The sequence below is a fragment of the Bombina bombina genome, chromosome 7 (genome assembly GCF_027579735.1).
Source record: "Bombina bombina isolate aBomBom1 chromosome 7, aBomBom1.pri, whole genome shotgun sequence".
NCBI classification, from domain to species: Eukaryota; Metazoa; Chordata; class Amphibia; order Anura; family Bombinatoridae; genus Bombina; species Bombina bombina.
Genome location: NC_069505.1, coordinates 251,299,386 through 251,315,707, shown reverse-complemented (window position 1 = coordinate 251,315,707; position 16,322 = coordinate 251,299,386). Strand labels below are relative to the sequence as shown.

Genomic DNA, 16,322 nt, shown 5'->3' with positions numbered 1-16,322 from the left:
GTGCTGCTAGAGCATCTATCAACACCGCCTGGGGATCCCGGGACCTGGACCCATAAAGAGGAAGTTTGGCATTCTGACGGGACGCCATCAGATCCAATTCTGGGGTGCCCCATAGCTGAGTCAGCTGGGCAAATACCTCCGGGTGGAGTTCCCACTCCCCCGGATGAAAAGTCTGACGACTTAGAAAATCCGCTTCCCAGTTGTCTACTCCTGGGATGTGAATTGCTGAGAAGTGGCAAGAGTGATCCTCCGCCCACCTGATTATTTTGATTACTTCCATCATTGCTAGGGGACTCCTTGTTCCCCCTTGATGGTTGATGTAAGCTACAGTCGTGATGTTGTCCGACTGGAATCTGATGAATTTGGCCGCAGCTAGCTGAGGCCATGCCTGAAGAGCGTTGAATATCGCCCTCAGTTCCAGAATGTTTATCGGGAGAAGAGCTTCTTCCCGAGACCATAAGCCCTGAGCTTTCAGGGAGTCCCAAACTGCACCCCAGCCCAACAGGCGTCGGTCGTTACGATGATCCACTCTGGTCTGCGGAAACACATTCCCTGAGACAGGTGATCCTGAGACAACCACCAGAGAAGAGAATCTTTGGTCCCCTGGTCCAACTGTATTTGAGGAGACAAATCTGCATAATCCCCATTCCACTGTTTGAGCATGCATAGTTGCAGTGGTCTGAGGTGTATCCGTGCAAAAGGGACTATGTCCATTGCCGCTACCATTAGTCCGATTGTCTCCATGCACTGAGCTACAGACGGCCGAGGAATGGAATGAAGAGCTTGGCAAGTAGTTAAGAGTTTTTACTTTCTGACCTCCGTCAGAAATATTTTCATTTCTACCGAGTCTATTAGGGTTCCTAGGAATGGAACTCTTGTGAGGGGGGAGAGAGAACTCTTTTTGATGTTCACCTTCCACCCGTGAGACCTCAGAAAGGCCAATACAATTTCCGTGTGAGACTTGGCTCTTAGGAAAGTCGACACCTGAATTAAGATATTGTCTAGGTAAGGCGCCACTGCTATGCCCCGCGGTCTTAGAACCGCCAGGAGGGACCCTAGCACCTTTGTGAAAATTCTGGGAGCAGTGGCCAACCCGAAAGGAAGAGCCATGAACTGATAATGCTTGTCCAGAAAGGTGAACCTGAGAAACTGGTAATGATCTTTGTGGATAGGAATGTGCAGATACGCATCCTTTAGATCCACGGTAGTCATATATTGACCCTCCTGGATCATTGGTAAGATTGTCCGAATGGTCTCCATCTTGAATGATGGGACTCTGAGGAATTTGTTTAGAATTTTGAGATCCAGGATTGGTCTGAAAGTTCCTTCTTTTTTGGAAACCACAAACAGGTTTGAGTAAAAACCCAGCCCTTGTTCCACAATTGGAACTGGGCGGATCACTCCCATTGTATGTAGGTCTTCTACACAGCGTAAGAATGCCTCTTTCTTTGTCTGGTCTGTAGACAGACAAGAAATGTGGAACCTTCCCCTTGGAGGGGAGTCCTTGAATTCCAGAAGATATCCCTGGGATACAATCTCTAAGGCCCAAGGATCGTGTACATCTCTTGCCCAGGCCTGAGCGAAGAGAGAGAGTCTGCCCCCCACTAGATCCCGTCCCGGATCGGGGGCTACCCCTTCATGCTGTCTTGGGGGCAGCTGCAGGCTTCTTGGCCTGTTTACCCTTGTTCTAGCCCTGGTAAGGTGTCCAGGCTGCCCTGGGTTGTGAAGTGTTACCCTCTTGCTTTGCAGCACAGGAGGATGAAGCGAGACCGCTCCTGAAGTTTCGAAAGGAACGAAAATTATTTTGTTTGTTCTTTGTCTTAAAGGACTTGTCCTGAGGGAGGGCATGGCCTTTTCCCCCAATGATTTCTGAGATAATTTCTTTCAATTCAGGCCCGAAAAGGGTCTTTCCTTTGAAAGGGATGTTCAGTAGTTTGGATTTTGACGACACATCGGCCGACCAGGACTTTAGCCATAGCGCCCTGCGCGCCAGAATGGCGAAACCTGAATTCTTTGCCGCTAACTTAGCTAGTTGGAAAGCGGCATCTGTGATAAACGAATTAGCCAGTTTAAGAGCCTTAATTCTGTCCATAATGTCCTCATATTAGGTCTCCGTCTGGAGCGCATCTTCCAGCGCCTTGAAGCAGAAAGCAGCTGCAGTAGTTACAGTAACAATGCACGCTATAGGTTGGAGAAGAAAACCTTGATGAACAAAAATTTTCTTGAGTAAACCCTCTAATTTTTTATCCATAGGGTCTTTAAAAGCACAACTGTCCTCAATTGGTATGGTTGTGCGTTTAGCAAGCGAAGAAACAGCCCCCTCCACCTTAGGGACCGTCTGCCACAAGTCCCGCGTGGTGTCAGATATGGGGAACATTTTCTTAAAAACAGGAGGGGTAACAAACGGAATACCTGGTCTATCCCACTCCCTAGTTACTATATCCGCAATCCTCTTAGGGACCGGGAACACATCAGTGTAAACAGGAACTTCTAGGTACTTGTCCATTTTACAGAATTTCTCTGGAACCACCAAAGGGTCGCAGTCTTCCAGAGTAACTAATACCTCCCTGAGCAATAAGCGGAGGTGTTCTAGTTTAAATTTAAAAGCTAACGTATCTGAGTCTGTCTGAGGAGCAACCTTTCCCGAATCGGACATTTCTCCCTCAGACAGCACATCCCTCGCCCCCATTTCAGAGCGTTGTGAGTGTATATCGGATACGGCTACTAAAGTGTCAGAATGCTCATAATCTGTTCTTAAAACAGAGCTATCACGCTTTGCAGGTAACACGGGCAGTTTAGATAAAAATACTGAGAGGGTATTATCCATAACTGCCGCCAAGTCTTGTAAGGTAAAAGAGTTAGACGCGCTAGAGGTGCTAGGCGTCGCTTGAGCGGGCGTAACTGGTTGTGACACTTGGGGAGAGGTTAACGGGCTAACCTCATTACCTTCTGTCTGAGAATCATCTTGGGCCACATTTTTAAGTGCAACAATATGTTCTTTAAAGTGTATAGACATATCAGTACAAGTGGGACACATTTTGAGAGGGGGTTCCACCATGGCTTCTAAACACATTGAACAAGGATTTTCCTTGGTGTCAGACATGTTTAACAGACTAGAAGTAAGACAAACAGGCTTAGAAATCACTTTAATCAAGTAAAAACACACTTTGCAAAAAAACGTTACTGTACCTTTAAGAGTTAAAAAAGACACACAATTTTCCAAAACAGTGAAAAATGCAGCAAACTTTTTGAAATTTTCACAGTATGTACCTAAAGCATTGGTAAAATTGCACAACTAGCAAGAAAACCGATTAACCCCTTAATGCCCAAACCGGATCAATAGCAAGCTAAAAACCGGTTAAAACGACTTCAGCACCTTGCCACAGCTCTGCTGTGGCCCTACCTGCAATTAGGAACCAGATTTGTGGGGGAAAAGCTTCTTATAGGCCCTCAAACTGCAGCAGGACCCTCCATGTGAGACAGCCTGAAGATCTAGTGAATCTAACTGCGCATCTGAGGCGAGAAATTAGGCCCCTCCCACCTTACTCCGGTGCTGTGAGGCCTAAAAAAACACTCCTAAGAGTTATAATATTAGCCATGTGGGTAACAACCCCTGAAAGAAACCCAAAGGGACCTTCAAAGTGCCTCAAAAACGATCTTTACTAGTAAAAACCGTTTGCCATAAAAAAGTGTCAACCCATAAAATAGTGTCAACCAGCATAAATTAGCCCTATTATGTAAGCTTGTAATTCCATACTTAGTCTCTGAATAAAAGCTTACCCTTCCCTCATGGGGATCTTATCAGTCCTTTTCTAGCATTATCACAGTCTTGTCTAGAATTAAATGACTGAACATACCTTATTGCAGCCTAACCTGCAAACCGTTCCCCCCAACTGAAGTTTTCTTGTACTCCTCAGTCCTGTGTGGGAACAGCAGTGGATTTTAGTTACAACATGCTAAAATCATCTTCCTCCCTGCAGAAATCTTCATCTCTTTTCTGCTGGAGAGTAAATAGTACACACCGGTACCATTTAAAATAACAAACTTTTGCTTGTAGATCAAAAACTACAAATCTAACACCACATTCACTTTACCCTTCCGAGAGAGACCCTACTGCTTAGAGCCGGCAAAGAGAATGACTGGGGGGTGGAGCTATATGGACAGCTCTGCTGTGTGCTCTCTTTGCCACTTCCTGTTAGGAAGGAGAATATCCCACAAGTAAAGGATGAATCTGTGGACTGGATACACCTTACAAGAGAAATATCTTCCTTTTTTACATAGAGATGTTCAGGTGATATTTTCTATCAGCTTTTTACAACTAAGCAGCATCAGTTTCAAGTACTTCAACATTTGGGTATCATGTCTTTTTAAGAAAATTAAAAAAAAAATATTGTACAATATTTGTTTTGCCTGCTTTTCATATGATTTACCTTTTTCATTTTACCTACGTAGGCTGCAGTACATCCTGCACACTTAAAGGGACACTGTGTTCTATAAAAATATGAGTTTTTGCCAGAAAAATATAAAGTAAAAGCTGTTAAACTTGAAAATGATATAAACACTAATACTCATGGGCTTATAGGTATTTACTAGTACTGAATGAGCATTAGTAGTTAGAACCTTGTCAGCCAATAAGCAGCAACAGAAAGTACCTTTCAACCAATAAGGATTAGCAGGAAGTGGTAAGAAGTACACCAGTATTTCTCAAGTACCATGACATCGTAACTAGAATACAGGTGAAATTATCAAACGATAACAGGTTAGTAACCATGGTGACTGATCAGTTGATTGAAATAGAATAAAGTTAGAAACCCTCATGTAAAGTCATGAGATGCCCTTAACAAGAGATTTCTGATTAACTGTTAGGAGCTCATTGAAGAAAAGAAGAAAGTCTAACATCTTTTGGAGCACTATCAGTATTGTTGGATCGCACTAGCGCACAAATTGATACTACAAGTCCATCGTAAATTACCAGAGAATGTTGAGCGCGGCCGACATCCCTTTAGCGTGCCCTATACTCTTAATGGATATTACGACCGCACTAAACATCACTCATATTACAAGATGAAAGTTATGTGTTGCACTAGACTGCAAAAACATAACAGTGCTAGAGAACTTCATGCAACCTGATAAATAAATATTTGGGGATAATCATTTTTAAAAGGTGTGTGCCCCATAACCAACTTTTAATGGGCAAACACTACACAATGCAACAATACTATTTATGTTAAATCTGAAATATTTTTTTTTAATAAAATGCTTTGTGAGAAATAAAAGTATCTCGTTTTCTATTTAAAGGGACACTGTACCCCAATTTTTTCTTTCGTGATTCAGATAGAGCATAAAATTTTAAGCAACTTTCTAATTTACTCCTATTATCAATTTTTCTTTGTTCTCTTGCTATCTATATTTGAAAAAGAAGGCATCTAAGCTTTTTTCTTCGTTCAGAACTCTGGACAGCACTTTTTTATTGGTGGATGAATGTATCCACCAATCAGCAAAGACAACCCAGGTTGTTCACCAAAAATGGGCCGGCATCTAAACTTACATTTTTGCATTTCAAATAAAGATACCAAGAGAATAAAGAACATTTGATAATAGGAGTAAATTAGAAAGTTGCTTAAAATTTTATGCTCTATCTGAATCACAAAAGAAAAAATTTAGGTACAGTGTCCCTTTAAGCTACATTATAGTTCAAATGTTATTTATCATGAAATAATGATTAGTTTGTAGTTATGTAGCATAAGGCTGTATATTCATAGCGGTTTAAAAGGAAAGTAAATTTTGATGCCAAAGTGTCCGGCCTTTAAAAATTCGATTAAAAACAGGGGCACTTTAATTCATCAAAATTTGCATTTCACTCCTGTTGTGAAAAAAAAAACTTACCTTTTAATCTTGACAGCCGCTCCAGCTTCCTCCGCCCGTCGCAAAGCCTCTTCCTGGGTCTAAAATGAGGAATCCGGCTTCCTCCAATAACGGCGTTGAATCAGACACTGATTCCCCTGGGGGGAAGCCGTGATTGGAGGATGACCTATCCATCATTTCTGACATCAGAAATGGCTTGCAACGACTGGAGGAAGCTGGAGCTGCTGTCAAGATTAAAAGGTAAGTTTTTTTTTTTCACAACAGGAGTGAAATGTAAATTTTCATGAATTAAAGTGCCCCTGATTTTAACCCCTTAATGACCACAGCACTTTTCCATTTTCTGTCCGTTTGGGACCAAGGCTATTTTTACATTTTTGCGGTGTTTGTGTTTAGCTGTAATTTTCTTCTTCCTCATTTACTGTACCCACACATATTATATACCGTTTTTCTCGCCACTAAATGGACTTTCTAAAGATACCATTATTTTCATCATATCTTATAATTTACTATAAAAAAAATATAAAATATGAGGAAAAATTGAAAAAAAACACACTTTTTCTAACTTTGACCCCCAAAATCTGTTACATATCTACAACCACCAAAAAACACCCATGCTAAATAGTTTCAAAATTTTGTCCTGAGTTTAGAAATACCCAATGTTTACATGTTCTTTGCTTTTTTTGCAAGTTATAGGGCCATAAATACAAGTAGCACTTTGCTATTTCCAAACCACTTTTTTCCAAAATTAGCGCTAGTTACATTAGAACACTAATATCTTTCAGGAATCCCTGAATATCCCTTGACATGTATATATTTTTTTTTAGTATTGATCTAGGCCCATTTTGGTATATTTCATACCACCATTTCACCGCCAAATGCGATCAAATACAAAAAATCGTTCACTTTTTCACAAATGTTTTCACAAACTTTTGGTTTCTCACTGAAATTATTTACAAACAACTTGTGCAATTATGGCATAAATGGTTGTAAATTCTTCTCTGGGATCCCCTTTGTTCAGAAATAGCAGACATATATGGCTTTGGCGTTGCTTTTTGGTAATTAGAAGGCCGCTAAATGCCACTGCGCACCACAAGTGTATTATGCCCAGCAGTTAAGGGGTTAATTAGGGAGCTTTTAGGGAGCTTGTAGGGTTAATTTTTGCTTTAGTGTAGCATAGTAAACAACCCCAAGTATTCATCTAGGCACATTTTGGTATATTTCATGCCACCATTTCACCGCCAAATGCGATCAAATTGAAAAAAAAGTTAAATTTTTCACAATTTTAGGTTTCTCACTGAAATAATTTACAAACAGCTTGTGCAATTATGGCACAAATGGTTGTAAATACTTGTCTGGGATCCCCTTTGTTCAGAAATAGCAGACATATATGACTTTGGCGTTGCTTTCTGGTAATTAGAAGGCCGCTAAATCCTGCTGCGCCTCACACGTGTATTATGGCTAGCAGTGAAGGGGTTAATTAGGGAGTTTGTAGGGAGCTTGCAGGGTTAATTTTAGCTTTAGTGTAGAGATCAGCCTCCCACCTGACACATCCCACCCCCTTTTTTTAGCATATTTACATGGTGTAGGATCCCCCCCTTAGCCCCCAACCTCCCTGATCCCCCCCAAAACCGCTCTCTAACCCTCCCCTCTGCCTCATAGGGGGCCATCTTGGGTACTGGCAGCTGTCTGCCAGTACCCAGTTTGCAAAAAAAAGTGCTTTTTTTTATTTTTGTTTGGCTTTTTTCTGTAGTGTAGCTTCCCCCACCACACAGACAAACCCCCACCACCTTGCTGATCATTTTTTTTTTTTTAAAAATATTTAGACATTTAAACATTTAAACATTTTTTATTAATAAATTTTCTGTAGTGTAGCGGTTCCCACCCGCTCCCTCCCCGTGAACGCGCCCGCCCCGCCCTCCCGTGCACGCGCGCGCGTCCGTGCGCGCCCCCGCTCATCCCCGCTCATCCCCGCCCACGATCCTGCACATAACCAGGGCCATCGATGGCCGCCACCCGCCTCCCGGTCCGGCTCCCACCCACCAACGCAGGGAGCCACCGATCTCCGGTGCAGAGAGGGCCACAGAGTGTCTCTCTCTGCACCGGATGGCTTAAAAAGGTTATTGCAGGATGCCTCCATATCGAGGCATCACTGCAATAACCGGAAAGCAGCTGGAAGCGAGCAGGATCGCTTCCAGCTGCTTTCCACACCGAGGACGTGCAGGGTACGTTCTCAGGCATTAACTGCCTTTTTTTTGAGGACGTACCCTGCACGTCCTCGGTCGTTAAGGGGTTAATCGAATTTTTAAAAACCGGAAACTTTAGCATCAAAATTTACATTCACTTTAAATTTTTGTAAATGAATTTCATTAATCCATTTAAACTGTCATACTCTCCCAGAAGTTTCCGTATGATTATTTATGCATTTTATTCTATCTAGAATATATTATAACAGATGCTTGGTTTTGCAGTTCTCAAAACGGTGAATTTGTGTCTGCAGATATCACATACCTCTTCTTTACAGCAGAGTATTATAAACCAAACATACAGGGTTGATCAATTCTACACAGAATGAACCCCTTACCTCTTAAAGGGACACTAAACTCAAAATTAAACTTTACGTCCATTATCAAAATGTGCAGATTTTGTTTATATGCACACTTTCTGAGGCACTGGTTTCTACTGAGTATATGCACAAAATAAATGTATATGTGTTTTGTGATTTTCTGACAGCTGTCCCGTGATACGGGGGGAGGGAGAGGGAATTGTATTAACTTTGAAAAAACCCTACTACTCATTTGAAATTCAAAGCAACTGTGATTGCATTGTCTCTTTATTATGTATTTGTCAATTATGCAAATCTACTGTATGTAATGGTCCTTTAAGTGATAAGTTATAAGAAGTTAAAAAAATAGAAGATTGTTTGTTGAAGATAAGATAAGGAGCGAAGTGTGAGGAGGGAGGGGCAAGTAGTAAAACCTATAATGTCATTGTTTTAGTTAAATAAAACAAGTTAAATTATTAAGGTATTGATTATTTGTGTCCTTCATATAAAGTACAGCAGAAAAGTTGTTCAAAAATGAATGATTAACATATTAAACTAGAGATAGTTCACCTCACAATAATGCCATACATATCTATGTACAGTAGCGGAACTACTCAAAAGAGAGCCCCCCAAAAATAACTTCAGTACAAAGTAACCGTAATAAAATACATGTTGTTCTTTATAATGATTTTGAGGATAGATAGAAAGATATATAGATATGGAACCTGCACTAAAAAAAGTCTCCCCTGCATTAAGATTGTACACTTTCTGCACACCCCTATGTATAGACTGGCTACTATGGGCCCTGGTTTAACTGCACCTGCTGCACCAATGGTAGTTCCGCCCCTGTCTATGAATTTCTAATGGTATATAACCAAATCTGATATAATTGTAAAACAAATCTGAAAAGTTATTTTTCTAAAAATGTAATATTGATCTGGTTATAAATATTATGACAACTAACAAAAATAAGTCTTTTTGTAGAAAACCATGATTTTTTTGACTAGTTATTTAAATCGTGACTTAAATCGAATCCGCACTGCTGTATATATAAGCACACACAAGTAAGTCTCATTTAGGGCACAAATACAGATGAAAAATACAATTCTAAACAATCTGGTATACATGGCTCTAATGTGTTCATAAAATAGTGCTTTATATTTAGAAGTATCTTGTTATTTTGTCTAAAAATGCCAAAATGCCAATAACCAGTTATCAGTCATAGGAAGGGACAAAAAGTTGAAGAAATGTATTACTTTCATGGCAATTTTATCTGCAAAATTCATTTCTTCATTTTTCAAACAAAAATTCCTTTTAGTTATTCATTTTTAACATTTCAAAATAATTTTCCCTACAAATATTTAGTTGTACTTATATTATAATTGCGCCATTAAATGCATCATTTTTGTTAAGCATCTATACTTGAGAGATTCCCTTTAAAATAATTACTCAAATCTAATGCTGGATTTTATTCACAAAGGAAACATTACAATCTGAAGGACAATTATAGCAACATTTTAAATTCCCCATGTAGCTTTATTTTGTAAAAATGATCTGTTCTTGCTAAATTCAACTCAGAAATTGGCACTTTGCGGCCTATTTATTAATGTGCGAGCGGACATGATTCAATATTGCGGATCATGTCCGCTGCGCATGTCCGCTGCGCATCAATAAATGCCGACAGCATACGCTCTCGGCATTTATCATTGCACCAGCAGTTCTTGTGAACTGCTGGTGCAATGCTGCCCCCTGCAGATTCGTGGCCAATCGGCCGCTAGCAGGGGGTGTCAATTAACCCAATTGTATTTGATCGGGTTAATTTCTGTCCGCCGCCTCAGAGCAGGCGGACAAGCTATTGAGCAGCGGTCTTTAGACTGCTGCTTCATAACTTCTGTTTCCGGCGAACCTTCGGGCTCCATACGGAGCTTGATAAATATGCCCCTTAATCTTTAACCCTGATGAATGATTCGTCCAAAATAAAAAAAATTGCCTATGTCATGACTCGTATATAATCACCTATTTCTTGACATTTAGCACTGGAGCAAGTAAGATATGCAAGATTCAGCAAGAAAGACACAATTTTCTAAATGTAGTTACACAGGAAAGTTGCTATAAATATTATATTGCGCCTAAATACACAAAGCATAATACAAGCTGGAATGTCTCTTTAAAAGCCCATACCCAAGGTAGAAATAGATGAGGTCTATGTCAGCCCATAAGCAGATAAACAAAAACTACACCAATCTCATTCCCTATGGTCTGGTTAAGACAACGAGCCAGTTATTTATTACATCTGTCCTAGTCGTTTTCTTTCTCCTTTTTGCCTTTGTTGAGATGTGCAATGCAAATGCCACCAGCATATTCTGGTGTTGCTTTTGTTACTAAAATATAAGGGTAACAACTTGCATCCTAGAGTTATTATACTACAACATGTAACATTCCAACGTGATCTAATGCCGTCTCTAACTTACCATAATCCGAATCTTTAAAACAGGCTCCCAAGTTATCTTGATCCTCATCGTAGTCGTGAATATTAATGTTGTTCTTAATGTTTTTCTTGATGTTGCGTTTACTTGCACACTTGTTGCTACCAGACTTCTTTGAGTTTTGAGCAGATAAGGAATTATTTTTAGCTTGGTTTGCATTCCAAGAGGGCTGTATGCAGGAATCCGAGGGCAGATTCGCCATGGATAGCATTCCCTGGATTGCTTCTTGTGTGCTCGGAGATGCAGGTGGTTGACTAAAAAAAATAAAAAAAACTTTAAAAAAAAATAATGAATGATGTTGTTGTAATTTATAAATATTTCTGTAGGTATCAGCTTATGATATATTGAATGAAGAAATAACAATACAATTCCAGTTGTTTTACTTTTATATCCCAGTAGACCAAATCACCAAAAAAAAAAAATAGATAAAGGGCCAGAATACAAGTGGAGCGCTAAGGATTACGCACCTGTGCAAACTGCATGTGTATTACAAGTTGAAAGTAAATGCGTTCACTTAAGCACAAACTTAATTTGTGCGCGTCAGGTTAGTGCAAGTGAAGACCTAGGCCCCTAGGGCCTATTTAACAAAGGTCTGTCGGACCTGATCCAACAGTGCGGATCAGGTCCGACAGACCTCGCTGAATGCAGAGAGCAATACGCTCTCCGTATTCAGCATTGCACTAGCAGCTCTTGTGAGCTGCTGGTGCAACGCCGCTCCCTGCAGATTTGCGGCCAATTGGCCGCTAGCAGGGGGGTGTCAATCAACCCGATCGTACTCGATCGGGTTGAATTGCGGCGATGTCTGTCTGCCTCCTCAGAGCAGGCGGACAGGTTATGGAGCAGCAGTCTTTAGACCGCTGCTTCATAACTGGTGTTTCTGGCAAGCTTGAAGCCTCGCCAGAAACACGGGCCCTCAAGCTCCATCCGGAGCTTGATAAATGGGCCCCCTAGTGTAAACTGTAAGAGTTAAAAAAAAAAGTACAAGATAAGTATATTAAAATAAACTGTTATACTCATATATACACTGTCTAATGAAAAAATAATAACAACATGTATGCTTACCAGATAAATTCCTTTCTTTCCTGGCAGGGAGAGTCCACGACTTCACTCCTTACTGTTGGGAAATACAACACCTGGCCACCAGGAGGAGGCAAATACACCCCAGCCAAAGGCTTAAATATTCCTCCCACTTCCCCTTTCCCCTCAGTCATTCGGCCACGGGAACAAGGAAAAGTAGGAGAAACATAAGGGTATAAAGGTGCCAGAAGAAAACAGGGAGCCGCCCAAACCAAAATATCATATGGGCAGGGTCGTGGACTCTCCCTGCCAGGAAAGAAAGGAATTTATATGGTAAGCATACATTTTGTTTTCTTTCCATAAGGCAGAGAGAGTCCACAACTTCATTTCTTACTGTTGGGAAAACAATACCCAAGCTCCAGAGGACACTGAAGGAATAAAAAGAAAGAACAAGAAGGAGGCGGACCCTAATCTGAGGGCACCACAGCCTGCAAAACCTTTTTCCCAAAAGCTGCTTCAGCCGAAGCAAACACAATAAAATGTAAAATTTAGTAAAAGTATGTAAGGAGGACCAGGTAGCCGCCTTACAAATCTGATCCATAGAGGCTTTGTTCTTAAAAGCATAGAAAGAAGCTACTGCTCTAGTGGAATGAGCCGTAATCCTCTCAGGAGGCTGTTGTCCCGCTGTCTCATAAGCTAGGCGGATGACACTCCTCAACCATAAAGACAGGGAAGACATAGTGGCCTTATGACCCCTACGTTTACCAGCATAGTAGATGACAAACAAAGATGAAGATTGTCTGAACTCCTTAGTAGCCTGAAGGTAAAACTTCAAAGCACGAACCACATCTAGATCGTGAAGCAAACGCTCTTTCATCGAGGAAGGATTGGGACACAAGGAAGGAACAACAATCCCTTGATTAATGTTACGATCTGACACCACCTTAGGAAGGAAACCTAACTTAGTACGTATAACCGCCTTATCAGCATGAAAAGCCAAAATAAGGGGGGTCACATTGCAAAGCAGAACTCTCAGAGACTCTGCCAATAGAAATAGAACCTTCCAAGAAAACAGTTTAATGTCAACATTATGCATGGGCTCAAACGGAGCCTGTCTCAAAACACTAAGAACAAGATTGAGACTTCAAGGCGGAGCCACCTTTCTAAACACAGGTCTGATCCTAGTCAGGACCTTAACAAAGGACTGCACATCCGGAAGCTCAGCTACTGTCTTGTGCAGCAACACCGACAGGGCCGATATCTGTCCCTTCAGGGAACTAGCAGATAGACCCTTCTCGAGTCCCTCCTGGAGAAAAGATAAAATTCTGGCAACTTTAACCTTATGCCAAGAAAAAACACGCTCCTCACACCAGTAAAGGTAAGTCCGCCACACGTTATGGTAGATGCGTCGAGTAACTGGCTTACGAGCCTGAATCAAAGTGTCGATGTTAGAGAAACCTCTCTTGGCTAAGACTCTGGGGCCCATTTAACAAGCTCTAAAGACTGCTGCTCCATAACCCGGTCCGCCTGCTCTGAGCAGCCGGACAGGAATCGCCGGAAATCAACCCGATCGAATACGATCGGGTTGATTGACACCTCCCTGCTGGCGGCCGCGATTGGCCGCGAGTCAGCAGGGGGCGGCGTTGCACCAGCAGCTCTTGTGAGCTGCTGGTGCAATGTTAAATGCGGAGAGCATATTGCTCTCCGCATTTAGCGAGGTCTTGCGGACCTGATCCGCACTATCAGATCAGGTCCGCAAGACCTATGATAAATAGGGGCCTAAGTGTTTAATCTCCACTAAGTCAGCCTCAGAGAATCTAGATTTTAATAAAGAAAAGGACCCTGTAGCAGCAGGTCCCTGCGACAAGGTAACCTCCATGGAGTAGATAAGGACATCCCCACCAGATCCGCAAACCAAGTCCTTTGCGGCCAGGATGGAAGAATTAGAATCCCCGATGCTTGCTCCTGCTTGATGCGGGCCACCACACGAGGAAGAAGAGGTAATGAAGGAAACAGATATATGAGTCTGAACCTCCAAGGAACCGCTAGAGCATCTATTAGTTCTACTTGAGGATCCCTCGATCTCGACCCGTACCTGGGTAGTTTGGCATTTAGATGGGAGGCCATGAGGTCTGTCTCCAGCGTCCCCCATCTGCTGCATATCTCTGCAAATACCTCGGGGGGGAGAGACCATTCCCCCGGGTGAAAGGATTGCCTGCTGAGGAAGTCTGGTTCCCAGTTGTCCACAACCGGATCGCTGACAGCATACAATTGTGGGCCTCTGCCCATTCTAGGATTTGATATACTTCTCTCATTGCTAAGGAACTTCTTGTTCCTCTAATGGTTGATATAGGCTACCAAAGTTATATTGTCTGATTGGAATCTGATAAACTGGGACAAACCCAGAAGGGACCAAGCCTTCAGAACATTGAAGATTGCCCAGAGTTCCAAGATATATACACACACACACACAGAGAAACACACTCACAGGAATGAACAACCAGCTCAATACCATTGTTAGCCTGTTCTATGATGATTTACCACCTGGGTGCAGCTTCTTTTTAGCTCAGTAATGCTTTTCACTACACTTTCCTGTAGTATATCAGTCTGTTCCCGCTTATTACAGTCAGTCCAGAGCCTAAATACCAGGCAATTTCTCTCTGAACAAGAAACACAGCAATCCCAGACGATCGTTTTGACCTTTATTGGGCATTGTCAGTGAGGTGTAGCCATATTACTCTAAGTAAAATGAGCAAAGGAGTCCACGTCTGGTTCCCCCTTTTTCCCATAGGGAGACTAAATACACAGAGAGAGAAGCACACTCACAGGAATGAACAACCGGCTCAATACCATTGTTAGCCTGTGCTATGGCGATTTACCACCTGGGTGCAGCTTCTTTTAGCCCAGTAATGCTTTTCACAGAGTAGAACTTTCCTGTAGTATATCAGTCTGATCCTGCCTATTACGATCAGTCTAGCGCCGAAATACCAGGCAATTCCTCTCTGAACAAGGAACACAGCAATCCCAGACAATCGTTTCGACCTTCATTGGGCCTCGTCAGTGAGGTGTAGCCATATTCCTCTAAGCACACTGAGCAAGGATTCCACGTCTGGTTGCCCCTTTTTCCCATAGGGAGACTAAATACATACAGAGAGAAGTGCACTCACAGGAACGAACAACTGGCTCAATACTATTGTTAGCCTGTTCTATGGCGATTTACCACCTGGGTGCAGCTTTTTAGCCCAGTAATACTTTTCACAGAGAAGAACTTTCCTGTAGTATATCAGTCTGATCCCGCCTATTAGGTCAGTCCAGCGCCGAAATACCAGGTAATTCCTCTCTGAACAAGGAACACAACAACCCCAGAAGAACATTTCGGCCTTCATTGGGCCTCGTCAGTGAGGTGTAGCCATATTCCTCTAAGCATACTGAGCAAGGAGTCTACGTCTGGTTGCCCCTTTTTCCCTTAGGGAGACTAAATACATACAGAGAGAAGCACACTCACATAGAACAGGCTAACAATGTAATTGAGCCGGTTGTTCATTCCTATGAGTGCGCTCTGGCATCCAAACCGTGGAGAATGAGGTTTTCAAGGGGGGCTTCACCCCCCGTGGAACCCAACAGGCGGAGGCAAAAAAGATAGTGAAGATGGAGGAATTACAGTGCATGCTATATATGTTTGATGCAGTGACTAGACGAAGCGCATGCACTCTGAGGGGATTTATGATCATAAATTGGCTTTACCCACAGTCGCTTGGGTAATGTCCATTTTACCTGGGTAATCCGAGGATTACCCAATATCTGACTTTACCCATAACATATATACATGTATATTTCTATATTAATATATAAATATACATAAACAAACATATATATATATAATGTTCAAAGAAAGCACTCTCACTTCCAAAGACAAATGCCAGGGTGCCAGCAGGTAAGTATATAGATGAAGGAAGGCACTCTCTGGTCTTTTAAGTGAATAACTTTAATGAATAAGAGTGTGATGTTTCGGGGACCACACTCCCCTTCCTCAGACGTCTATATATATACTGTGTATTATATATATATATATTATATATATATATATATATATATATAATATATATATATATATATACTTTGTGTAGCTTTTTCCAGTCAAATATACGAACATTAATTTTTATTACATTTTAATCATTAATAATGTGTTTGACTATGTATTTACTGTAAATATTTTACATTCTAAGGTTTTTCACATAGAAGAAAATGGTCTTAGTATTTTTAAGTATATATTCCTATATATAACTGTATATTTCTATACCTATATATATTCATATAGATAGGTATATAGATATGTATATATATATATATATATATATATATACAGGTAGCCCTCAGTTTACGCCGGGGTTAGGTTCCAGAAGGAATGGTTG

General features: G+C 41.4%; 1 protein-coding gene across 2 annotated transcripts in view; it reads right to left on the bottom strand.

The window, feature by feature from the left end:
- Window positions 1-16,322, bottom strand: part of PHF2 (PHD finger protein 2) — a 697,107-nt gene that overhangs the window by 49,178 nt on the left and 631,607 nt on the right. For both annotated transcript variants that reach the window (XM_053720695.1, XM_053720696.1), the window contains one exon: window positions 10,879-11,147. In XM_053720695.1, the coding sequence (XP_053576670.1) occupies window positions 10,879-11,147 (269 nt within the window). The remainder of the gene's footprint in view (window positions 1-10,878; window positions 11,148-16,322) is intronic.